The sequence below is a fragment of the Schistocerca gregaria genome, chromosome 3, assembly GCF_023897955.1.
Source record: "Schistocerca gregaria isolate iqSchGreg1 chromosome 3, iqSchGreg1.2, whole genome shotgun sequence".
NCBI classification, from domain to species: domain Eukaryota; kingdom Metazoa; phylum Arthropoda; class Insecta; order Orthoptera; family Acrididae; genus Schistocerca; species Schistocerca gregaria.
In genome coordinates, this window is record NC_064922.1 from 849,124,925 (window position 1) to 849,152,783 (window position 27,859).

Genomic DNA, 27,859 nt, shown 5'->3' on the forward strand with positions numbered 1-27,859 from the left:
CAGCAAGGGTCCCAGCACTGTACTCTGGGGCACACCTGAAGTTACTTCTTCATCTGACAATGACTCGTCATCTAAGATAACTTGCTGCATCTTCCCTACCAAAACACCCTCAATGCAATCACAAATTTTGCTTTATACTCCATATGATCATACTTTTGTTAATATACTTAGATGCAATCCTGAGTCAAATACTTTTTGGAAATCATGAAATACTGCAGCTTTCAGTATGTCATGAGAAAAGTGTGAGGTAAACAGGTGTGACCCGTGATTTCTCACATCATCCGTCATGAGTCAAATCAAATTTGGATACAGATTCATAACAGTATAATTTTGAAATGTGCCCCTTGCAGAATGGCAATGCTTATGGTTTGTAATCATGCTTTACAATTATTTGACTGGACTAGTGTTGCCAGAAGTATTAATATGAATGTCATGTCGAAGCCTTAAAAAATAATTTGCTGGTGCATATCATTTGTCTTTTGTAAATAAAACTTGTTTCTGTTGTTGAAATTTAATGTTTTTTATGCTCATGAGGTATAACTTTGTTGTCACTGTACCACTTACCTAATGCTGCAACCTGTGCTAAGGGATGGCATTCCAGTTGCTGTGAAATACTTACTCATCCAATTTTAAGAAAACTGTTTGGTGAAAAAATTTGAGTTTTGCACGTCTTACAGTTTGACATCTTTGTTCAATAAAGGAGTGAATTTCTTTTCATTATTTGTCGTAGTTACTGTGCTGCATCAAATTTAGTAAAGCATTGCACAAAATTTTAATAAGTTTGCAGAGATTAAAACACATTGTGTAGTCTTTAGTTGTGGTTGATTTTAGCTCATACATTTCTGTGTACAAATTGTAGATAAGATAATGATTTTTTTTTAAATTGAGAGCAGAATGATACCGCATTTCGTTCGTGAGATAATGGTTTTTATATCCAGTGGACGGCCATATGCATAACACCCAGCTCTGTCAATGTGCATTGGAATCCACAGCAGTCAGAGGGTTAATGATTTACTGTGGCTGTATTAATTAATTTAATAATAATGAAAACATCAGTATGCATGTCTACCTGATACATTCCAAATCGCCGCACATAAATATGGGATTCTTCTGGTCCCCATACCTCAGGTTCTGTTGGTGACAAAAAGGTAGGGGCAAGTGTTTTTGTGTAGCCGTTGGGCTAGGGACCATTTGTATACCCAAACAAAAGAACCGTGTTGTTGTTGTGGTTTTCTGTCCTGAGACTGGTTTGATGCAGCTGTCCATGCTACTCTATCCTGTGCAAGCTTCATAATCTCCCAGTAACTACTGTAACCTACATCCTTCTGAATCTGCTTAGTGTATTCATCTCTTGGTCTCCCTCTATGATTTTTACCCTCCACGCTGCCCTCCAATACTAAATTGGCGATCCCTCAATGTCTCAGAACATGTCCTACCAACCGATCCCTTCTTCTAGTCAAGTTGTGCCACAAGCTCCTCTTCTCCCCAATTCTATTCAATACTTCCTCATTTGTTATGTGATCTACCCATCTAATCTTCAGCATTCTTCTGTAGGACCACATTTCAAAAGCTTCTATTCTCCTCTTGTCCAAACTATTTATCGTCCATGTTTCACTTCCACACATGGCTACACTCCATACAAATACTTTCAGAAACGACTTCTGACATTTAAATCTACGCTCGATGTTAACAACTTTTTCTTCTTCAGAAACGCTTTCCTTGCCATTGACAGTATACATTTTATATCCTCTCTACTTCTACCATCAGTTGCAGTATTTTGCGCCCCAAATAGAAAAACTCCTTTACTACTTTAAGTGTCTCATTTCCTAATTAATTCCCTGAGCATCACCCAACTTAATTCGACTACATTCCATAATCCTCGTTTTGCTTTTGTTGATGTTCATCTTATATCTTCCTTTCAAGACACTGTCCATTCTGTTCAACTGCTCTTCCAAGTCCTTTGCCGTCTCTGAGAGAATTACAATGTCATTGGCAAACCTCAAAGTTTTTATTTCTTCTCCATGAATTTTAATACCTACTCCGAATTTTTCTTTTGTTCCCTTCTCTGCTTGTCAATATACAGATCGAATAACATCGGGGAGAGGCTACAACCCTGTCTCACTCCCTTCCCAACCACTGCTTCCCTTTCGTGTCCCTCGACTCTTATAACTGCCATCTGATTTCTGTACAAATTGTAAATAGCCTTTTGCTCCCTGTATTTTAACCTGCCACCTTTAGAATTTGAAAGAGAGTATTCCAGTCAACATTGTCAAAAGCTTTCTCTAAGCCTACAAATTCTAGAAATGTAGGTTTGCCTTTCCTTAATCTAGCTTCTAAGATGTGTCGTAGGGTCAGTATTGCCTCAAGTGTTCCAGTATTTCTACAGAATCCAAACTGATCTTCCCCGAGGTCGACTTCTACCAGTTTTTCCATTTGTCTGTAAAAAATTTGCGTTAGTATTTTGCAGCCATGACTTATTAAACTGATAGTTCGGTAATTTTCACATCTGTCAACACCCGCTTTCTTTGGGATTGGAATTATTATATTCTTCTTGAGGTCTGAGGGCTTTTCGCCTGTCTCATACATCTTGCTCACCAGCTGGTAGAGTTTTGTCAGGACTGGCTCTCTCAAGGCTGTCAGTAGTTCTAATGGAATGTTGTCTACTCCCGGGGCCTTGTTTCGACTCAGGTCTTTCAGTGCTCTGTCAAACTCTTCACACAGTATCACATCTCCCATTTCATTTTCATCTACATCCTCTTCCATTTCCATAATATTGTCCTCAAGTACATCGCCCTTGTATAGACCCTTTATATCTTAGTGTCACTATACTACAGCACAAGGTCAAAGTATGGATATTACACACTTTCTGCTGCTTAGTTAAATGGAGCAAATGTGTTGGTTCTTCTTGCATTTGGTATGGTCTACAGTGGGCCTTAATGGGCTTATGGAGGCAGCATTAATTCATGGGTGGTTCCTTAGAAAACAATTTTTTTCTGAAACTGAACTGTGGATTCCAAGACTATGCACAGCAGAAGGCTGAAATTTTTAGTGTATTGCTAATATCCCAATCTCGAGCGACCTTGAAAATTTTCTTTATGTTTGTATCCATTTCCAAGATACAGAGGTTCAAAGTTGCTATGCTTGAACATACAAAATCTGGTGTGTCGGGAAAACATTGTGTATAAACTGATGTAGCAGGGAGAAATATGCCGTAAAGTGTCTCTGTTATCATCATAAGACTTCTGGGAAACCCACATTGTAAAACTAGTGTTTAGAGCCATTTGAACCATTTAAAAAGTGTGGTACCAGCTGCCTTATTCTGCCTTCATCAGCACCTTTAAAAAATTTCCCAAAAATTCAGCATGCGAACATGTTCACACTTTTTTGTACTTAGAGAGGAGGAGACAGTGGCAATGAGATAGAGGTGAGAAATAATATATACTGGAAGATAGTAGATCGTGATTGTGGTATAGAAAGAGCCAAGGGGATATAGCTGTGTGAGAGAAAGAGAGGGACACAATAGCAGTACAACATGTTGACAGTGAAGGAAAAGTGCTGGTAAAAGTTTGAAGGAGACACTACCAGTGAGAGACAAATAAAGAGAAGGAGAAAATGTAAGTGAATGAGAGCTGGTAATAATGAGACACAATCTGTGACAAGACAACAAGGAAGAGAGGTGTAATAACAGTGAGAAGAGAGAGAGGCCACAGTAGTAAGGCAAAATAAAGGAAGCTGTTAGATATTGGGGGGGGGGGGGGGGGGGGATGAATGAGTGAAAGTGGGAGGATGTGAGCTAGTTAGTTAGGGGACCTTGTGGAAGTGAGAGGTGAATTGCATGTTAAAAAGATTTTGAATATATTCGCTAGGCAGAAATTTGGGGAAAAGTTTTAAAGGTTTTGAGGAAAGTAGAATGAGGTAAATTTGGGGAAAAGTTTTAAAGGTTTTGAGGAAAGTAGAATGAGGTAACTGGTACTCCACTTGTCAGCCAGACACTTTTAAACAGGAGCATATTCACTTTTTTGGGCTCTGATGGGAGATCTTATCTGCTGGTAGCCCTGTTATTCATTTGATTGCGTGCAATAGCACAAACACTCAAAACGTGATCTCGTCAAACGATTTATGTGAAACAGAGCATATCAGTGGTGATGGATCAGTGAAACTAAACTCTGCCCTGCAAACCCTATCATGTCACTATAATGTATTTGTCCTGCTGTCTTCTAATAAATTGTTTCATTATTTTATGTTAACATTAAAGTGATAAATAGAAGTGAACATTGCATTCACCTTAGAGATACCCACACAAGTTAATATATTTAGTGTGTCTGGTATCAAACAGATCAGAAAATTTCAAACATATTTAATTTGTCGGAAGACATTACATTCTGTGGAAGTCAGTCAGTTATGAATTTGGACATGTAGTCATCTATTAAGAGTGAAAGACAGCAGAGAATTGGAATTATATCACAATTTGTGCATCTTTTTTGCTTCTTGTTGTTTCAGATGTCTGGATGGATTACGTTAAATTTGAACAGAAACTTGGTGAAGCAAAGAATGTGAGTGAGATATATTGGCGAGCATTGAAGAATTTGGATCCGAAGCACACGGATGCATTCATCAGTGAATTCAGCCTCGTGAAGACTGGAATGGCGGGCCAGAATGCTGCTACTTCTTCTGTCGCTTTGTAGAGGGGCTTTTTTTTATCTGTGTACGTCCCTGTAGTGTAATCATATTGAGATTTATTTCCCTGTTTATCTCTCAAATGCAAAATGATTAGACTTTTGCAATTTTTGCTGATTGTTAATTTCCTTAGCATTGTAACCATGTTGCTTACCTTCTTTTTTAACTATCAAGTAATCAATGATACACTTTTTTTTCTACATATTAATTTTTAAAGATAATTCTGTGAAATATGTAACACAGTTTGTATGATCTAACTGTGATGTGAAAAATATTTTTTGTTGCGCCAATGAAAACATGCACAATTATTTCAAAATAACGTGAATTACATTAAATTAGAATAGGTTAAATCTACCTGACAATTACAGAAACTGGAACAAATGGGATAGTATTGAGATAAATGCAAAACAGGTGAAGGTAACAGATCTTGGGCTTCCAGGGTAGGAATTTTCTTCCGTCGGTAAAGTCCTGGTCAAGAATTACTGCTTGTGTTCCAGTATATCCACTTCTTGAAATTCTGGTTTATTTCTGTCTTTTGTTAAGAAAAATATGAAAAATATGGGAATAATAAGTGTTGTATCTTGTGTGTGTATGACATAGTAATGTATGGAAAATTCTGAACTAATTCACCTCTTCAGATTTTTCATTATTCATATTGCAAAATATGAAGTCTTAAGGTGTGAAATGTTCCTTTATCGTGAATGGCGCTAATGAGAGATATATGACTTTACAGATTTTTGAAGGTAGTGTAGAGTGACAGTAGATGGCCTGTCTGAAACTGTACACGGCCCTCCTACTGCAGTGGAATTGACCATTATCGTCAGTGATAGTGGGGAGCATTGTTCTCGTGACAGCAGACACAATTAATGTAATAGTCAGAAGATATATAGTCCATTTTGGGCTAATGCACTGCCATTGGTTAGTGCCACATGACGTCATAAGTAAGACACTAGTAACCTTGATGAGAGTTCTCTATTGTGATTGATATATACGACTTTACAGATTTTTGAAGGTAGTAAAGAGTGACAGTAGATGGCCTGTCTGAAACTAGACATGACCCCCTACTGCAATGGAACTGACCATTATTATCAGTGATAGTGGAAAGCATCATTCTCGTGACAGCAGACACAATTAATGGAATAGAGTCAGAAGGTATGTAGTCCATTTTGGACCAATGCACTGCCATTGGCTAGTGCCCCACGATGTCATAAGTAAGACACTAGTAACGTTGACCCAAGTTCTCTATTGTGATTGATTGAGGTGACACAGTGAATAATGCACTGGACTTTCCAACAGAGTTCATATCCTAGCTTAACTATGCAGATTTGTGTTTTTGGTAGTGCCTCAAAATCAGTTCAGAAAAATGTTAGAATTAATCTTTTGAAAAATACTCAGCTGATTTTCCTTCCCTGCCTTGATCTATTCAAACGTGTTCCCTATCTTGGATGATGTCCTTGCTAGGTTTGCTATATTTTTAGATTACCACTTTTCTTTTGTTCATTGTTTAAAGTGCTGTATAGTAACAGGAGAAAGCAGCAGGAAAATCGGCTAGTTTTACATTCTCAGTTAGTTCATATTAAAATTTATGTACCATACAAATGTTTTGCTACTAGTACAGACACACACTGAAATGAAACAGTAGGCATCTTATCTTACAATGTTAGGGAGAGGTATTTAATCTGTGGTTGCCAAAGGAGACACATACTTGGACTGGCATCTTCCTGTTCAGGTAACTTACTTAGATGAAATTTTTTGTACACATGTACAAGGAAATCATCTTATCCTATTATTATATAGAAATGTTCCGAAAGAACAGACACAATTTCTGGATAATATATACATGCCAAATGGCGTTAAGATGTTTCAGTGCGGATGCACAGTAGTATCCAAAAACTTGCAACAATACAGTCCGATTGTGAGCAAGTGAATTAATGGATAGGGAGAGGTACTCCATAGCGTGTAGCATATGGAGATGTGGGTCTGACTGGGGATGTGCTCAATTAAGGTGGCCGCTGATGGAAAGGTTTGACTCCCGGTTTGGCCCAAATTTTCATCTGCTGCTATTGAGTTCGCTCAAAGCTCCAATGCCACCAAATGTCAGAGATTTCTCCTGTCATTTATTATATCCTACATTTGTGTGCATTTCAAATGTTTGGGTAATGTCTGAGTTTCCAGCTCACCTTTTTGTACTTTGTAATGCTTTCTTTGTGAAAAGCTACAAAACTAAAAGTAACCTCTAATTCTGTTGTCACTGTCAGTCATTCATGTTATTAATGTGTGAGTGCTCCAAAAAAAAAAATTACTTATTTGTTGTTTTTTTCAGAAGGCTGACAATTCCCTTTTACATTTCTATTTATATTCTAATATTCTTGTAGTTCACCTCCTCGTATCTCTTTTCTACTATTTGTTTCAAGAGCTTTCTTGTTATGATGTAAACCCAGTTTATTGGGTGATTCTCCCATAGCTTCAGGCCTTCACCAAATATTTGTGCACCTGTACCCATCGGTTTTTATTTCATTGAATTTTGATTGCCTACCTAATTAAAGCTTTTAAACTGTTTCACTGTGCCTCTAATTAAAACTGAATGATGCACATATTCATGTGCAGTGTTCATAATGCACTTTTTTTGCTCAAATTTTGTATTGAGACAGCACTCAGATGTGCGATGTGTATGTTACAGTTCAAAAGGCAAAAATATTAAGCCGCTGTGTGCAGTTGCGAGTAGCATTGTGCTTGTCTGATTAACAGGGTTTTATGTTAGGCATCACAAAGTTCACATACATTCCGACTGGGTGTGTGCAAATGATGCCACGACTTCATTTATTATAGCAACTGCATGGCTCTAGTCCATCACGCCACAGTACAGTTCTGAAATTGAACACTCAGCATTGTTCCTCCAGTAGAGCAAATCAAATTTCTGTCTCAGTGCTGATGCTACATTTATCATCTTTTGAGTCAATAAATCTGGCAAAACACAATTAGTGCACATAAAATTATACTTACATCAAACTGGCTACTTCAGTATGTGATGTTTGGTGACATAGTTCACCCCACATGTTGCTACTTTGTTAGCAGTACACTGTGTGAGACACAGATCTGGGCCAAATGAAGTTGGCTTTACAAATTGTTCCAGCATAAATCTATTGTTTGAGGAAATTTGGACTGTTGGCAGGTTGCAAGGATGAATGGTAACTGATATAAAACTTCTGACATAGAACATCATGGTTGCAAAGCAGATGTCAAAGAAACTCTGAACTGGGAAGATATAAAAATTATGTAGATTAATGATAATTTTGCTGATTGAAGAGTGGACACGCAGAAAATTGAGTCAAATGGAGAAGGGGACTCTTTTTTTGTCAAAGCTTCAGGTATGTAGTGATGTGTAAAGTCCTTGGACATATGCTGCTGATCCTCTCTCCCCTCAAGGGCAATTTTGGACTTGTGGAGAGAAAGTGCTCTGATATCTTCCTTTCACTGTCACCACAGGTGAATACCAACAATTATTTGACACTGTTGTGGATGGAAGTTACAAATCTGAGTCTCAGTGGCGTCAAGATTGATTCATATATTGTGTGGTAAGTTAATTATGTTTAAGTATGCATTATATTTAAGAGTGAGCAGGATTGTGAGGTATTTGCTCGTAAGAGGCAAAACATTCTGGAATTCAGCTGTGTGTCAGTGTAGTTAAATTTGGAGAGCAGTGCAACATTCACCTATAAAAGTGAAAACTATGTAAAACCTGCTGAAGCTTTGTAGTGCAGAACGAAAATGTCTGATAAAATATATCTTTAGGAGAAACTGATTTGTTTAACTTTAAATAGCTTTATAGTAAATTATACTATGTGTATAAGTGTTCTTTGATGGTGTCCTTCACTTCCTCTTGATGTGCTTATTACTGTGAACTTTCAGTTTGCAACATATGAAAGTGATCTAGTGTAGAACAGCAGCCTTGTGTTGGACAAGTACTAAGTGCATGTTTCAGTGCACAATTTCTAACTTTCATTTCAGTTTGCTTTAAATATCCATGAGAATAACTAGATAGTTTCACTACGACAGCTGTGGTTGTTATTTACACATCTCAAGCTAGTGATCTGCCTCTGATGACCATCTCTCAGTGCTTCTTACAAGGGAAACTTCCCATCCTACCCCCTCTGATTTAGTGATAAAATAGCCCAGGGGATAGCCCGTTAAAAATTGAACGTAGTTGTAACATTAAAACTGGAAGAAGGTATACTGAACTGCAAAAAAAGATACAGAGGACGGTCCAAGCTTAAGGTGCACAACATCAAGCAAGTTGCAAGCACCATGGAATCATGGTTGCGTTGTCACAATGTTGGACTGCAAAGCTGGAGGTCAGTGTTCAAATCTCACTCATGCCCCCCCCCCCCATGACAAATTTTGAAATGTCCATCCGGTCATTGACATGTCTGTTCTCTTTCTATAGCCTTGGCAATTGTCAGGCTGTTTGTTGGTCATAGGATATGAGTCATACGGTAAGAATATATTACTGTTGCAAGTAAATGTGATGTAAAGTGAGCGCAGGCAAGAAATGTAAACAACAAATACAGGGTTATTAACCCTCGCGAGTTAAAACTTCGAAACGGAGCACAAGAGTCATAACATGTGGTACTTGCATAGAACAAAGAGGAGGTACGTATGTCTGAGGGTCCCTTCTTTACACCTTGCCGTTGCAGACGGGTGTTACACCACAACACAGACACAAATTTGAATTCAGATATGTCAATTGCTGGGCGGACAGTTCATAATTTTGTGGGGGAGGGGAATGTATCATGAGGGAGGGGTATGCAACACGAGGGAGATTTGAAAAGAATCTTCACCTTCACAATCCAACAACGTGACCACCTAAACACGTCGTCATTTTTATTTAAATTTGCTCAATGTTGCACATTTTGAGCTTGGACCATTTGCCCTTCTTCTTGTTTTCATACTTGACATGTGTTCAGTTTTTGATGGGCTATCCACTCGACCATCTTATCACTAAATCTGAGGTGGTTGCAATGGAAAGTTTCCCTTGTCAGCACCTTAGCAAATGGAATTTCTTCCATGCATTATAATCTATTGACATCCTTTTCATAATCATTTTTAGAAACTGATTGATATGTATTTTATTACTTCAGTCAATTGCTACTTTCGTTCACTGCATGTTTCACATGCCTGGTGATGAATCTTGATTTAAAATTCTTGCTTTGTTTACATTTCCCTTTTATTTTGTAACCCGGCAGATATTTATGCAGGTCAGCAGATTCTTTTGGAGTATTTCTTTTTCTTTTTTCCATTAGAGGGATAAAAAATACTGAAGAACATAAACAGTGCAATGTTGTGCTACCAACACTGTTTCTGTTGTTTTCCACACACATTTTCTTTTGTCTTTGTGTATCCTGAAATTAAATTTGATTCTCAGTAGAGTGGTATTCATCCAGTAGTTTCTGAATAGTCTCTGTCATATTTTCATGTGTTTTATCTCTATCCTTGTAGTAATATAACATTTCTCTTTGTGTACACCGTTTTCAACAAGCCGGTTAGCTTTAAACTTGCTACTTTTGAAGAACCAAATCAGAAAAGTTCGTCAGAGGTTTTCAGACACTTGCTTCAGAATGTTTCTAAAGCCTTACTCTATGTTAAATCAGGTGAATTTATAGAGAAATGCTGAATGTGCCATATCATTTCTTAAACTTGTTGTGCTTAGCTTAGTGGTGTATGTTATTCAAGGTGTATTGATGTTTAGTAGTCTCAGTGTTAAATCTTGAACAAAAACTGTGGTCCTCTTATTCGATGTGGTTATTTTGTTGTCTAAAGCCCACTAAAGTGCAACAATCTGTAAGTATGCTATTGGGTCTTGGGATATAGCTCTTCAGATTGTAAGAGATGGTTTTATCTGCGAGCCCTTTGTTTTTGCATTTACCCGATAAGATTGGATGTTGTTATTATCATACATTCATCTCCCCCCTTTTCCTCTCTCTCTCTCTCTCTCTCTCTCTCTCTCTCTCTCTCTCTCTCTCTCTGTGTGTGTGTGTGTGTGTGTGTGTGTGTGTGTGTGTGTGTGTGTGTCTGTGTCTGTGTGTGTGCGCGCACGTGTGTCTTGGTGCATGCTAGGTTGGAGCCTAAGTTTCAACTAAGCCATCTATCTTTTTAGAAGACTTTAAATGGTAACAGAGCACTTATTTGTGTTTTTGTTCTTAGATTATTGGTGTTAGCTGTTCAGGTGTATTGATGTTCAATTGTCTGTGTTATACCTCAAATAACTATGGACCTCATATTGTCTGTGGTTATACTAAATGTGTAAAGCCCACCAATCCGTCATTTGGGCATTGGGATGTAGCTCTTCAGACTGTCCACGACCTCTTTGTTTTTACATTTCCACAATAAGATTGCATGTTGATATTGTCACCACACATCTCCCCCCCTCCCGCACCTCTCCCTCTCCCTCTCTCTGTGACCAAGCGAGGTGGTGCAGTGGTTAACACACTGGATTCTTTTTGGGAATATGATGGTTCAAACATGCACCTGTCAATCCTGATTTAGGTTTTCTGTGATTACCCTAAATCAGTTCAGGCAACTGCAGAGATGATACCTTTGAAAGGGCACGGCAGACTTCCTTCCCCATCCTTCCCTAATCTGATGGAACCAGTGACCTTGCTGTTTGGTCCCTTCCCCCATATCAGCCAACCAGTCTCTCCCCCTCTCCCCTCCCCCTCCCCCTCCCCCCCCCCCCCCCCCCCTCTCTCTCTCTCTCTCTCTCTCTCTCTCTCTCTCTCTCTCTCTCTCTCTCTCTCTCTCTCTCTCTCTCTCTCTCTCGTGTGTGTGTGTGTGTGTGTGTGTGTGTGTGTGTGTGTGTGTGAGTGAGAGCGCGCGCGCGTGCAGCGTGCACACACACACACACACACACACACACACACACCTGCATGTCCTGTCCTTGCTGTTGTATATTTCACACACTGTTACACAGGATAAGCTACTGTAAAAATGTTTATTCCTCCAAATTTGCTATACATGATAATTATGTGCATTTTAAATATTATGTATGTGTGTTACTAAGTAATTGTTGATATGCAGTCATTCCATAAAGACTGTTATTTAATTGATGTTTAGAGCTTATGTGTCATAATAATGCTCTTTGTATGAGGGTCAGTCAAAAAGTAATGCCCCCTTTTTCTCCTTCCAAATGCACTTTTCAGTATAATCTGCCTCCATTTGCCCAGACTTGACATGTATTTTAGTGTGTTGAAACACACGGTCCAGCTTCTGAAGCCATTAATGCATGGATTCTTCTTCAGTGAGTTTCTGTGATACAGTTCCATTTACCTCTCTGACCTCTTTGACTCGATGATTGCTGTCACACTGTTTCCCCGGGGGGTGAGGGAGGGGGGGAGTAATGTGACACAAATTACCTGCAGTCACCCAGTGGTCACCACGAATGATGTCATCAATTCGCTAAATGTTGTGTGGACTCACCGACCTGCTGGTCAACATTTTGTCAAATTTTTCATTTAACAGGCTTTATATAAGGAGGCAAAATAGTAGGAGGCTTTGTTTTTTGACTAACCCTCATAGTATAGATAATGAATATATTCTGAATTTGTATAACAATTATAATCATAGATAGTATTTAGAGAAAATTGTTAGGCAGTATTTATTTCTTGTTGTTTATGTGCTGAAATGTTTCTGTCGCTTTACTGAATGTATCTACAGCTGTAAAAGTTTTATCTGTTCATGTATGTTACAAATAAAGACCCTCATGTAGTCCAAGTTGTAAGTCAACTCATTTCACACAAATATCTGTTATACAGTCTCCCAGTGCCTGCCAGTTATGTTTTAATTGAAATGCAGAAGTCTAGATGGAAATTTTTGTAATTGAAGTTGAGAATTGAACTGCTTTCATAGTGCACCTTTCATGGCAGCACTCGGTCATTAGAGAACAGCATATTTTGTGTTTTATGGTACTTGAGAGCCTGTCTAATTAAACTCACAGACCCACGTCCTTGCATTTCTGCATGTAATGATAAAACTCTGGGACAAAGAAGCTGTGTTCATTTGCACATGCATTTGCATGCGTGGTGCGAGGTGGGGGCAGGAGATGGCCACTAGGTTTGATATGGACGAGGACTTTTCTGAAAAATCAGCAATATTTTCAGTGATAGTTTATGTTTTTGTGTTTTTGTTAACTGCTTAACACATCTAAATGATAAGAAATTATTTTTACTCAATCTGTTATTTCTGTTCCACCGGGACTTTCGAGTATTTACATTAATAAGTTTGTTTTACTTTGCAGAGAGTAATATTCAAAAAAATTGCTTTGGTATAATTGTCAATGGGAAATTCCTCTGATAAGTTTGTAAAGTTTTGTAAGTGATTGAATGGATGAATTTAGGTCCTAATATCAAACTGAGTGAGATGGTACAGTAATTAAACAACTTGATCTACATATGGGAGGAATTGGGTGCAAATCCCCATCCAACCATCTTGATTTATAGTCCCATGGTTGCCCTTAACCACTCAAAAAAAAATTTCTTTTGTTTGAACAGACACAGACTGCTATCTGTCCTATCCTTATTGAATCAGAGTTTACGAGCCAACTCTTACTAATTTCTTCATTTTCTTATTACAGTATTTCCTATGAATTTTTATTTTCTGATTTACCCAACAACATTTGCTGACACATAAATTGGAGCACTAAATAAACTACTTGCCATGGTTGCAAACCAATTAATTTGATTAATGTAGGGAAATCTAAAAATTCTGCTCATTACTCTGAGTTTGTTTTGGGTTCGAAGGAGACATTTCTATCTCCGCCCTTATCATAAAATTTGGTGCTTCTGGTTAATTTTCATCTGTAAACTTACTATGAAAATGCTATTTTGTTTAGTTATTGGCTGATTCTGATTATTTCCCTTTTTAGTGAAATCAAATGTTTACATCAGTTGACCTAGTGCTTAAATTTCCTTTACTTTACAACTATGGTCACAAACGTTTTGTCAACAGATTACTGGTTTTGTTCTATAATGACTATCTTCAGATCTACAGCAAAATATGGGAAAACATAAATACACTAGCATATTGTCTACAGCTTAAAACAATAAAATAGACCATAACAAAAAGTACTACTGACACACATATACATTTGTTTGCTTTAAGTATCAAGAGGCATGCCTGTTTTATAAAAAACAATGTTGTAATGTATTGCAGCCACTGTGACATTGTCAAATGTTAAACACAAAATCAGCACCATGATCATCAAATATGCACAAATCATCCTGTCAGCAGCACTACTGTCCAAAAGAAACTGCCTTACAGTTGCCACAAGATGTTTGTGTTGCAAGTTCACGAGTTTTCAATTATTAATTGAACAATGTAAAATAAAGGGGGGGGGGGGGGATACAGTCGGTAAAGTCTGTAATGGGCTTATAAGGTATAAGAGATATTACAGTAATAAACATCGATGAAGTAAAACGCAACAAAAGTTAGATTGTTAAACAGAGGAAGAGTAAAGAGACAGTAATTGACATACACTAACCCTCGTTAATCCAGCCATTCCTGACACATGCGGATGCCGGATTATAGAGTTATTTTATTCATGTGTTTTGTTTTTTATTTATTTTGAAAACATAGGCGATATAGTGTACTGTACTTAAATACAAAAATACATTAATTTTCAAAGAAAACTTTGTCCTTAAGTGTATGCTGTACATAATTATAGAGTTGTATCACTCACTATGAAACATATCCCTAATTAACTGTCATGATGATGACACACAACAGTGGATGCTTTATCAAGCAACCGCTTTACAAGCGTTACATTGGTACTGCATGTATCTGGTTTTTGCATAATGTACTCCAGGCAGACCTCGACAGATTCAGCATCAGCCGTGTGAGAAATCCTCATGTTGTCTCCTCCTGTGTCCTCTTCTTTGTCACTTTTGTCATTACTTTCTTACACAATTTTGATTATTTCTTCATCAGTTTTTCCACATTCAGCCATTTCGCGACATCTTCATCATCAATTTCTCGTCCTGGAATATTGTGGAACATGTCAGTATGCAGAGTAATTGATAATTCTGAATTGATTGGCTCATTGCTGCCACTCACTACTGGATGCAATTCAATGGATGGCCACGATTTTCTCCAGCTCTTCATTATGGTAACACTCTCCACTTTATCCCATGCTTCGGCTGCTTCGAAAACAACATCACGTATCTTAATTGGTTTCCACACCTTCAGCATAGTCTCGGTAGAGTTGTTTTCACTTTCGTTCAGCAACGAGACGAAGTGAATGTCGATAATGACGTTTAATTGATTCAAAAATTCCCTGGTCAGTGGGCTGAATTAGGGGAAAAACATTGGGTGGGGGAAAGAGTACTTGTATACCTTCGGACTTTAGAGAAACCTTTGACAGATGACTGGGAACATTGTCAATTAAAAGGATGGCTTTAGTGGAAGCTTTTTCTTCTTTAGCTCTTTTCTTGCTGCTGCTACAAATTTTTTATGGAACCACTGAGAGAATACAGTCTTTTTCTGTCCATCCACACTTTCTTCTGAGCACAATACTGCACTGGTAGAGTATTTATGTCAGTGTGTTGAAAACAACGTGGATGCTGTGATTTTCCACTCACCATAAGCTGTAGTTTATGTCTATCATTTGCATTACAACATGCCATTAATATTACGCACTGTTTCTGTTGCTTGTAACCATGAGCTTCCTTCTCATTCGTGGCAGCTAGTGTTTAAGAAGGAAGCATCTTGTAAAAAGAGACCTGTTTCGTCAGCATTATACAAGGCATCAGCCGTTAAAGCTTCTTCGTCTATTATCTTCCATATCTTGCTTACAAACTCGTCAGCATCCTTATCGTTAGCCGAGTGATTTTCCCCAGTGACTTTCAGCTGCCAAATGCCCTGTTGTTTTTTTTTTTTTTCCAGTTTGGTAGCCAACCTTCGCTTGCTGCAAGTAAGTTAATACTGCCAAGTTGTGTATTAAATGCAGCTGCTTTTTCCTTTATAATTGGGCCACTGACTGGAATTCTTTTACTGTGTTGCTGCATGAACCATCTATAAACAGCTACGTCCAGTTCTTCATTCTCACTGTTTCGCATAACCTTTCATTTCCCCAACTCACTATCCACTTATTGAGTACAGCCAAATAAGATGTTCTTTGTTTAAGATGTCATAAATAGTCGCTCGACCAACATTGAACTCGGCAGCAATGGCTTTCTGCGAAGAACCCCGATTTAACTTATCTGAAATTTTGAGTTTCTGCTTGAGGTCTAGTGTAATGTGTTTCCTTTTAAAAGACATGAATCCGAACTGTAAAGAAAGCTACAAATTCAAATACAGCATATAAAGCATTGTTTAACTAAGCATTGTTGTGCACGATATTTCATTGTGCATGTGTTTTTGGATGTGCGACGGATTACTGAGAGGCCGGATTACTGAGGGCCGGATTAATTAGTGTAGTGTATGCTCAAGTGCCGGTATTATAGATAATAACGTAAATAATAAACAACTTTATAATGCACAAAATAATAAGAATAACTATAAAACAAATAGGTAAAGAAGCTGCAATGATAGAAAACATACTGCTGCATGTAATCAGTGCCCTCTGTTAGTGCTAACGCCGGAATGCTGCATAAGAGAGAAATGGTTACAGGAGCGTGACCTTCAGAGGGCCCCTCGTATCCTGTGGCATGCTGTTGCAGGAAAAGAATTATAAAATTCTGTATCGGTGCATGAACATCATTATCTAGTTAATGCAGTATATCATCTAAACAGAGAAGGAACTAGAAAATACAAGAGTTATGTGTACAATGTACGAAAACGAAGTAAATTTGTAAGGCACTCTATACGAAGTGAACTATCACTAATAAATTGTCATCAACGTACTGTTTATAATAAATAGCTTTATCTTTTAGCTGCGGAAACTTGGCAAAAAATTGACATTCTAAATCGTTGACAGAAATGTCTGCTAAAGTACTAGCTAGACTATTACCCATCCCAAGACCATCTTTTTGACAGTAAACTTTGCTGTTGAAGGTAAAAAAAAATTGTAAATTAAGACAAATTCTAGAAATTCGATTAGTTCTGTACATTTTATTACTAATAGAAGATGACACAAATGAGGTCAACACATTTGCCCTAACAAAAGGTAGCATGCACCCAAAAATAACTTTTACTACTGAAGTTCAAGAAGAGAGCTCCATTAACTATGTTGACCTTACTATTAGGAAAGTTAACAACAAACGTAAGTTTTCAATTTTTAGAACACCTACTCGTACAGATAGTTTCATCAGCGCCAGTTCATACCTTTCTCCCCAACATAAAAAGGCCTCCATGGTTCACTGGCTCCTTTGTCTACCTTTGGACAAAAGGAAATATGTAAAGAACTCGGTATTTTAAAGCAGGTTGCGGTAGCTAACTGATTTTCTGTAAATGATGTCATTCGCCCCTACAATAGGCTTAAGAAACATATAACAAACAGCGTACACACACACACCATTCCTATGAAATTTAATGACAAAATGTCCTTGCAAATAGAAAAACATTTTAAAGTTGGATGTCAGATGTGGCTTTCGGATTAACCCCACCCTAAAACTGCAAATAAAACATAAAGAACATTCACAGCCACGGAACAAAACTAGTTGGGGACAGAATTTATCTGAAACTGGTCAGTTTATAGGGAGAAAAAATTGTTCGTGTATTCTCAAAAGAGTGGAAAATGGCCGTGCCCTTAATTTGTTAGAGGAGCTTGAAATTTATGAAGCAAAAAAGAAAGAACCAACAAAACTGCTTAACTGGCAGTGACTTCATGCCCAGTGCCTACTTTGCTTTGTTTGACAATGTTTTACTTTAATCACTGAACACCTCTGTTATATATAGTTTATTGATAGTTTCACATAGTATAGTGTGCCTCGCATATTTACTTTGTTTTTGTATGTTGTATGCATAACTCTAGTATTTTCTTGTTCCTGCTCTGTTTATATAATATACTGCATTAACTAGATAATTTTGTTCATGCACTGGTATGGAATTTTATCATTCTTGTCTTGCAACAGCGTGCTGCATGGTATGAGGGGTCCTCTGACACTCACGCTCCTGTAACCACTTCTCTCTTATGTGCAGCATTCTCACGTTAGTGCTAACAGAGGGCACTGATTATATGAAACAGTATGTTTCCTTTCATTCTGGCTTCTTTAGCTATTTGTTTTATAGTTTTTTATATTATTTAGTGCACTATGAAAGTTGTTTATTATTTATATCATTACCTATAATATTAACACTTGAGCATACGTCAAATACTGTCTCATAACTCTTCCTCTTTTTAGCAATCTAACTTCTGTGGTGTTATGCTTCATCACTTTTTATTACTGTAATGTCTCTTGTACCTTATAAGACCATTATAGACTTTACCAATTGTTTTCCCCCTTTATTTTACATTGTTCAATTAATCGTTGAAGACTTGTGTATACCTACAGTAGTGACATCTGGTGAACTTAAAACACAAACATCTTGTGGCTACTGTACGGCAGTTTGTTTTGAACAGCAGTGCAGATGAAAGGATGACTTCTACAGATTTATGTATATTTGACAATGCCACTGTAGCTGCAATACATTAGGACATTGTTTTTATAAAACAGGCATGCCTCTTGATACTTAAGGCAAACAAATGTATATGTATGTCAATAGTGCTTTTCATTTTGGGCTATTTTCTTGTTTTAAGCTGTAGACAATCGGTTAGCGTATTTATGTTTTGCCATATTTTGCTGCAGATCCAAAAATGGTCATTGTAGACCAAAACCGGTAATTTGTTGACAAAAAGTTTGTGACCATAGATGTAAAGTAAAGGAATTTTTTTCTATATTCGTGTCACTATTTTATTTGTGACAATGTCGCAGCTTGTGGACCTAGCATTTGCTCCTGAAATTTGGTCAGAATCCCTTTCCAAGTATATTGCCATTATCTCCATGTTGTACTCCTCCAGCTCTCCATCTGTTTTTTTCCCCATACTGTGCTCATCCAGTTATTTGAAACTTTGTTTAATATGGATTTTCTTTGCCTCATTTTGCGATTTATGTAGTCTATTCTGCTATTACGTTAAATGGTTCAAAATCCTGCATGGAATCACAATAACATGGAAAGTAATGAATTTTTGAAAATATGTTATAACACGATAGATAACAAATCTACTCATCCAGGAGGAAATACACATAAAAGTTAAGGAAATGTGCAAGCTTTTGGAGTCAATGGTGGTTTTTTGTACTGCCTGAAGTTTTGTAAGGGAAGGAAGAGGAATGAAGGAAAATTACTAACTGAATGGGATGGAAAGACTGTTTGTTGAGGACTGCACCAAATGAGTTTTGAAAACATGAGATCTTACAAAAGTCATGCAAGAGTTAATAAGAGCAGAAAGCTAATGGCATTCATTATATCTGGTGGACATGTGTCATGGAGAATAAAAGTGACAGTAAACTAAAATGGAGTGAAGAAAGGAATAGTTACTGAAAAGAACTGCTGAGACCAAAAAAACACTGGAAATGCCAAGTTGGAATATCAACAATATTGTGAAAGGAATAGATTGCTGTTCACCATAAAGGGCACACAGAGTGTTGCAGACAGGCACAATGAAAGTTACACACTCAGCTATTGGCCAGAGCCTTCTACAGAAAAGAAAACACATACAAGCAAGGACACCTCATGCGTACATGATGATATATAATGGTGTGTGTGTGTGTGTGTGTGTGTGTGTGTGTGTGTGTGTGTGTGTGTGTGTGTGTGTGTGTGTGTGTTTTCTGAAAGTTCAATGTGTCAGTCTGTTCATTGTGCCTGTCTGCAGCTCAGTATGTCATCTTCATGGTGAGTAGCAATCTGTCCATTTCGTAATATTGTGGAGACCAAAGAAATTAATGTAAATCAAGGCCAGGTGGGTGGTGAGAACTGAGAACATGTAATGCCATTTCCCCCACCTGTGTTGGTCTGAGGGAGAAATCTGATGCACTGAGATCGCGACTGTCATGTTGTAGAGCATGCTCTACTACAGGTTGTTGTATAGTTGATTAATACATTCAAGACCAGGGTAGCACTTGAGTGACAAGTGGAGTGCTCCAGAGCTGTTTGTTGGAGGGACCATCAGTACCAGAATTGGATGTGATGGCCCGATAAATCTGTTTTTGAACTAGTTTGGTGAGGTAATTACTTCCGGTGAAGGATGAGGTGAGAATGGTGGTGTATTAATGTAAAGTGTCTGCATCTGAACAAATATGTTCACCTTGAATGCCAAGGCTGTGTCAAGGGAACGTTTGAGATAGAAAAGACGGCAACTGTCAAACTATAAGTACACTGTTGTTTGTTAGTAGATTTAATGTTAACAGATGAGTGTAGCTGACCATCAGTGAGGATGAGGTCAACATCAAGGAAAGTGGCATGGGATTCTGAACATGAAGGATTTGTTTAGAGATTCCATAAATTTTAACAAGTCAGCCTGTAAACCCCCCCCCCCCCCCCCCCCCCCCCGCTCCCTTCTTGCTAATTGGTTATGCAATAACATAACAGTGACCACATATGCATAATGAATTTCATTTTGGATAAGGCTATCACCTCCAAAGAAAATGTGACCAGTTACTGAAGAGAAATGTACAACAGGCCATTCCAATGAGCAATCTATTCTACTCCTGCATATTCCATTTATTTGGGTTTACTTACGTAAAATATGAAATGAAAAGGGATACCAAATTACTCAGTCCACTACAAATCTAATTGAAAATAACACAGAAATTAGTTAATATTATTGCAGCCCAATTGGGCATTGTTTGTGCAACATCAGGTCAATAATGTGGAGAGCAGTGAAAATGTTGCACAACAGGAGGTTGACCCAAGTTGAATAATGGAAGTGGTTGTCTTATATTGTTAATGCTCAGATCTGTTAATTTACGAAAAGGTACTTAAACGCGCTATTGAAAAGTAAATGATTGACTTGCTGTCGCTATTTCACTAAGACACTGATTTATGTAACCTTAGATTAATGTTTACTTTTGTGCACTAGATTCCTGGACTAGGCAAGCTGTGTACTTTGGAAAGATTGTAATTACTTTGAAATTTTGCTGGATCAAGTAAGCAATTGTTAACTTTCAATAGATAGACAATGGCAAAATGTGAACCAAGCTGGTACACAATAGCCTTATTACAACAAACACAGAGATGCCATATGTGAAGTTAATTTATTCTTTTCTTTGATTTCAAGTTGTCAGAATTACTTTAGTTTTATAATTTTAAGTTACTTTACTTTACATTGTCTTCATTCAATTAGAAAGAGTGACTTGTCATTAAATATTACTGAGCGATACTGATAACTTTTGAATCATAATTATTAATTACTTTCAATTATATTTTTAACAAAAAAACAAAACTGGAAGTGGTAGTCTTTAATCCTCAGCGTTTTCCGAATCTCATTGAACATGGTGATTCTTTTCTGTCTTTAATTCATTTACAAGGCAGATAGTTCTCCATACCACAATATACAGTCAGTGTAAACTTTATCAATAATTCCTCTGTGTCCATCTTACTGGAACTAGGTGATGTCAGTTCATTGTTTAAAAGAGGTTTTAACAACTTCTTATCTGCTCGTTCTAGCAGAAACACTCTCCTAGCCTTCTCAACTAATTATTTAGCGTTCATAACCATAGTCGCTGTGATATCAGAGTCACTAATCCCCATCTCTGTACTGATGCCATCGATAAGGTCTGGCCCCAAACCTGGTCCTCAAACAGATTTCCCATGCTATGTCATGATATGCCCCTAAGTTTCCCATAACCCCCAAGAACCAGCTGCACAGAAGAGCTCCCCTCCCCCCACCCACCCACCTCAAAAAAATTACCTACTGTCATCCTGGACTGGAACAACCAAAGCATATCCTTCTCTACTATCTGCCATTGTGCACATAAATGAGGGATATGTTACTCAAGATCCTTCCTACCACTCCTATCTTGGTATTATGCTGTCTACCCGACCTACTCAATATCCTGGTCCATACCTACGCCGCACCCACTACCAACCCCCGACCACATGCGTCATCTCTGTGTGGAAGACCTAGGTGCAAGATTTGCCTGATTCACCCACCCAGCACATCCTGTATCAGTCCTGTCATAGGCAGGCTTATCCTATGCCACCAGAGGCAGAGCCACCTGTGAAAGTAAACGTGTCATATTTCAGCTCTACTGCAATTTTTGTACACTATGACCATCAGCCAACTGTCTACCCAAAAAAAAAGGGCCACTGCTGAACTGACAGAGTGCTGCTTCGCAACCTGTGTTATCCGAATCTCCCCTCCCAACACTGTCTTTACTGAATTACATAGATGGGAACTATCCTTGTGACACATCCTTCTTTAATGTAATCCTAGCCTCAATCTCCACTAACTCTCTGCATCCACACCCTTTTCCTGACAGTCTCCCCTTCCTCTGTTCTGTCACAGCTTCCTAACCCACTCCGCTACATCGTTCTCATAGTGCAACACACTAACTCACGAGGTCGATGGGCATGTCACATTCCTATCCGGCACACCTGCTGCTTCCGTCTGGGTTATGAGCCAACCTCTCCAAGACCCCCTCCTTCTCCCAGTCCACTCCACCTGCCACAACCCCTCACCCGGTCTTCCTGCCAAACTGCAGTCTTGGTGTCGTGCATGCAGCCAGCACAATGTAGCTGTACGGGTGCATTTATATGTGCCTATTTATGCATACTCCAGATAGAAAAAGGATTCGTCTGAATGCTAGCAAACTTTTCAGTGTTGTTTGGGCTGTTGACAACTCAACCACCTATACAATTTGGTGAGTTGTCATCTTTATCTCACAAATTATTTGCTTTGTACTTCCACATTTGATAATCCACACTTGAACATCTACAGACTGTCTCACAACACACTCCTCTATTGTAATCCCTTGAAAGGGGGCCAAAGACAACTAATAAAGCTTCTTCTAACATCTATAAGCAATATGAATGTATTGCCCAATATCTGTGTTAATGGTGAATTTAATTTTATGGGCATTAGGGCCGTGGTCCAAGGCATATTTCTCTCCCCAACATTTTGTCTTCCAGTACTGAGTTGTCATAGCCTCTGATGATGTATCCAGCATTGGAAGATGAAACATTTAGACAGAGAAATATGTTGCAGACCACGGCCTAATGCCCATAAAACTAAAACCACCAAATATTAACGTAGTTGCTAATACAGCTAACAGCTTCATGAAGTACTGTGGGTCAAGTAATGTATTTGTGTTGCATTAAAACATTGAAACATATATCAGGCAGTTGCACTCCTGACACCATTGACTCCTGTTGCATACATACATTTTTAGCAAAGAATGTCTGCAAGTTTGCAATGGATATACATGTCACAAGCCATTAAAGAAATAACGCTCCTTTTGCTTTATTCTTAGAGGGTTTTATTCTTTGTGCCTATTCCGTATATGTTGCTTTTTATTAATGTATTGGAGTAGTTTACTACATATCTTACAGTGTTTTAACTTTAAATTACAGTCTGTCCTCCGAAATAGGTGGAATATTCTCTTCCAGGCACACGCTGATTTAACCAGACATATTACCCATCACTAGTTCCTTTCTGTGTCTGACTTCAGCCTCATTTGTTTTAGAGGAAATCAATACTCATGCAATACTGTTTGAGTTTGTTCATGTACAGAATAGGCTGAGGAGAAAGCATTATTAAAGAGTACGAAAGGAAAAACGAAAACAGTGGTTTATTCCCGTATGAATTACGATATGGTGTGCAAGAAGTGATTTTCCAGGACAGAAGCCATTCACATCTAAAGAGTGATAAACATGTGGGACCTAGGTCTCTGTAGGAACAAGGAAGTATATCCTAACCAGTTGAATGCCGGTAATATTGAGAGAGTGGGAGGCTCAGACTAATGCTCCTCAGTGGCAGGCAGTAGCCACCCTGTACACTGTTTAAGGAAGGGCTCCTTTTGTGTGTAAATTCCAATGTTACAACAAAAGTATCAGCAACCATTAATTATTTTATGTTGCAGTTACATTCACATTCAGATTTTTGGTGTCTAGATCAGGACACATTGTTCATTGTCAAAGCATTATTTAGAGTCTTAATCACTATGACATACATTTCAACAATGTAGGAAAAGACAGATTGCTAATTACCACAAAGATAGGCTTGATTAAAAGACGCTCACAAACAGCTTTTGCCCACAAAACACACATACAAACAAACAAGCTCGCCTTAGGCACACATGACTGCTAACTCCAGCATCTCGACCCAGTGTGTGTGTGTGTGTGTGGGGGGGGGGGGGGGGGGGGGGGGGGGGGGAGAAAGCGAGCGAGCGTGCGTTTCCTGATGAAGGCTGTGGCTGAAAGCTATATGTGAGTGTCTTTTAATTATGTCCGTCTCCAACTTGACGTGTCCTCTTTACAGTAAGTGGCAATCTGTCTTTTCCTACCTTGTGGATATTCCTCCTGTCTGGAGTTTCCAGTGTTTGACATACATTTCATATATTTATTTAGCTTTAGGAGCAGTGGTCTACAATCTGACAATTTTTAATAGTACTTTTTGCTTTGGTTAGCAAATCTCTTCTTCTTATTCTTCCTTCGCATTTTCGCTGAACCTTGTGACAGTCCTTGTTTGTGTTTCTATTGTGCACCTTTTTCTGTTATGACCTGAGCCTAACTGCCCTGCATATTTTATTGTTAACATTGGACCATTATGGTCAGATCTTTGTCGACGCTCCTTCTCATTACAGGTGGATGCTTCTCATCCTGGTATCTGAGTGACCTGCCCTTTGTTTTTTTAACCTTTCCTAACCCATCCCTTTTCCTCCCTGACAGAAAGAGTGTTAGCTTTGAAACTTAGGTAGTGTCTCTCTCTTACATTTTAATGTGACTGTTAGCAGTACCTCACATTTCATCTTTTCAAGGCAAATACTGGCCACCTGTTTTGTAATAAACTTGCTAAACAATGGCAAAGCTGGGCTGGAATAATAACAATATGGAAAGGATGCATCACTACTCACCACATAAAGAAGGCATTCAGTGGCTGTGCGCAGGAACATGGTGGGGATACAATAGTGGGCTGCTAGGTGCAACACTGGTAGCCAGTGCTTGTGGTAAGGGAGAGGGAATGGTGTGAGGAGAGAACTAGAGGAGAGGAAAGGGCTGTGGAGGTGCAATGGTTGGGGTGTGTGTGTGTGTGTGTGTGTGTGTGTGTGTGTGTGTGTGTGTGTGTGTGAGCTGGAGAGGGAACAAGGAAGGGGTAGGCAGCTGGAAGATATTGACTAGTGGAGGGTGGGGCTAGTGGTGTCACAGGAATGAAGAATATGTTGCACAGAGAGTTACCAGCTATGCAGTTAAGAAAAGCTGGTGTTGGTGGGGTGAAGGTCTTTCTCTGAGGGCTTCACTGGCCGAAATTATCCTTTCCAACTTTCCCATAAAAAGACCTCCTGTGCCTTATCTCTCTAGTCACCTACAATCTCTCACATACCACTGTTGGCCACAAAGGAGTACCTCACTCTCGATCCAGCACCACCCAGCACTGGAGCAAATCAACAAGTACTCTGCTAGTGTTTTGACTACCTCTGATTCTGCCCCAAACGGAGGAATATCCTCCCCACCCCTCCCGCAATGGTTTTCCACTGCCCACCCGACATACACAATACCCTTATCTGTTCTTCTCCTCTCCTGCCCCCTGCCCCCTGCTCCCTGCTCCCTGCCCTGTGGCTTGTATTCCTGCAGTAGACCTAGATGCAAGACTTGTCCCATACTTGCTTCACTACATATACTCCAATTGCATCACAGGCATCACTCACCCCTTCAAAGGCAGGGCCATCTGTGAAAACAGCCATGTGATCTATCAGCTTAGCTCCTACCACAGTGCCCCATTCTGTGTGATCGTGACCACAACAAGCTTTCTGTCTGCATTAATAGCGCCAGCTAAACTATGGTGGAGAGACAGCTAGATTGCCCAGTCATTGAGCAATGTGCTGACATAATTTTCTCAATTTTGACAACTGCTTCACAGCCTGTGCTGTCTGGGTTCTTCCCACCAATACTATCTTTTTTTAATTGTACAGATGGCAGCACTCCCTGCAACATATCCTGCATTCCTGTAAATCCCAACCTCAACCTTAGCTACTCCCTGTCTTCCACATGCCCATCACCTTCCCTGCTCTCATTCCCAGCAGTGTGTCTGTGTAGCACTTTGCCCTTCTCTACTTTACTACTCTCCTCTTTGCCCTTCCCCCTCCCCGGGCACAGCGTCATGATGCTCCACCTAGCAGCCCACTATCTTGCCCCACCACAACCCTGTTCACTCCCACAGGCAGCACTGTCACCTTCCCTCACTCTCACCCTCACCCCTGCCCTGCTATTTTCCTCTCCCTCCCTGCCTCCTACCCTTTCATACCTCCACTACCCATACTGGCAAAGATTGCTACTCGCCTCAGATACAGTCACTATCGGCCTTTAGCGACCAGAGACAACAGTGGCCGTACTATGTGAGTTGGGCATTGGGGAATATGTGTGGGTTTTGTGTTGTCTACATCTGATGAAGGACTCATTCTGATAGCTAATAATATCTAGCAGTCTTCTTTTTTACTACTTTTTATTTATTTATTTATTTATTTATTTTTTAAGTTTGCCTGTGTGCTTTTCACAACCTCCTCTGTATGGTGAGTACAATCTATCCTTTTTATATTGTTGTACTTAGTTATTTGTGTATTCCATAGATCATAATTGTGACCCCCTCACTATTACACACTGAGATATTCTTCTATGGAGTTAGAAGAAATGAGTGACTGGATTTTGATCATGTGATGTACATAGTTCTTTATTTATTTGTCTTGATCACAGAGTTTTTTTTTTTTTTTTTTTTTTTAATCAGCGTTACTGGTTTCAGCTATACAATAGCCGTCTCCAGGCTGTACAATAGAAGTAAAAGAAAAACGTTACTATCTACTACAGTAAGAGATTAAAATCAAAGGACAGAAAATGTAAAGTAAGCATGATATACCTCTCATTCTGCTGCACGGCAACATTTTATAACCATGTAAAAATAATGAGTTGTACTTCAACCAGACATGTATAGGGTGCAAAGCTATCCTAGAGGTCATTGATGCATGCATACATGAACCTCCTCTTAATTACTTTCTTTAATCATCTGTACATTGTGTGTGCATCCACAACCTCTAGGATAACTTTGCATCCTGTACATGCGTGTTTGAAGCAGTCATGGCAGTTCTGTCTTATAGTATTTTTACATGGTTGTGACTTGTTTCTCTGCAGCATCATGCTTGTATTATATTTTCTGTCCTTTGTTTATCTCTTATTGTATGAGATAGTAATGTTTCTCTTCTGCTTCAAATGTAGATACTGAAGCTTGCTAATGTGTAGACAAAATCGATAACACTGTTCAAAAAACTTTGTGATTGAGGCAATTAACAAATTGTGCAGAAGCAATTGTCAAACAGGTATAATTTCAGTTTATGTTCAAAGTTAATTATCTTCACATTGCTAGGTAAGCGGCCAAAACTTTCTGTGGCCGAATATCTCACTTCTTTCTGTATCATACTAAGACTGGGTAGTGAGCTGTGCAACTCATTCCTGTTCCTAGTATTGTGTTCATAAATTTTACTGTTGTTTGTCAACTGTGACTGACAGTTGACGACAAGCTTCACAAGAAGCTGTGAAGCCCCCTAGAATAATGGATTTCCTGTTAATCTACATCTACTTCAATTCTCCACAAACCCCTGATGGTCTGTGGTGGAGGGTACTTCTAGGACCACTAGCTGATCCCCTGCCTTCCCTGTTCCATTCGCGAATGGTGCATGGGAAGAATGATTATTGGTAAGTCCCTGTATTAGCTCTAATTTCACAGTTTTTTCATCATGGTCATTTCATAAGATGTGTCTGTGAGAAAGTAATATGTTGTCTGACCATCCAAGAAAGTACTGTCTCAAAATTTCAATAGCAAGCCCGTCTGTGATGCATAATGCCTTTCATGCAGCATTTTCCACTGGAGTTCGTTAAGCATATCTGTAACATGCACATGCTGATTAAACGACCCAGTGACAAAATGTGTCGGTCTTTCTTGGATCTTCCCTGTCTCTTCTATCAGTCCTGCCTGATAAAAGGGTCACAAACTGATGAACAGCACTCAAGA

The 27,859-nt window shown here is 38.8% G+C and overlaps 1 protein-coding gene across 1 annotated transcript in view; it reads left to right on the top strand.

Moving 5' to 3' along the window:
* Positions 1-12,444, top strand: part of LOC126354765 (U3 small nucleolar RNA-associated protein 6 homolog) — a 119,806-nt gene extending 107,362 nt beyond the window's left edge. Inside the window, exon 11 of the mRNA XM_050004658.1 lies at positions 4,501-12,444. Coding sequence (XP_049860615.1) covers positions 4,501-4,685 — 185 coding nt within the window. The 3' untranslated portion in view covers positions 4,686-12,444. The remainder of the gene's footprint in view (positions 1-4,500) is intronic.
* The last annotated feature ends 15,415 nt before the right edge of the window (positions 12,445-27,859 follow it).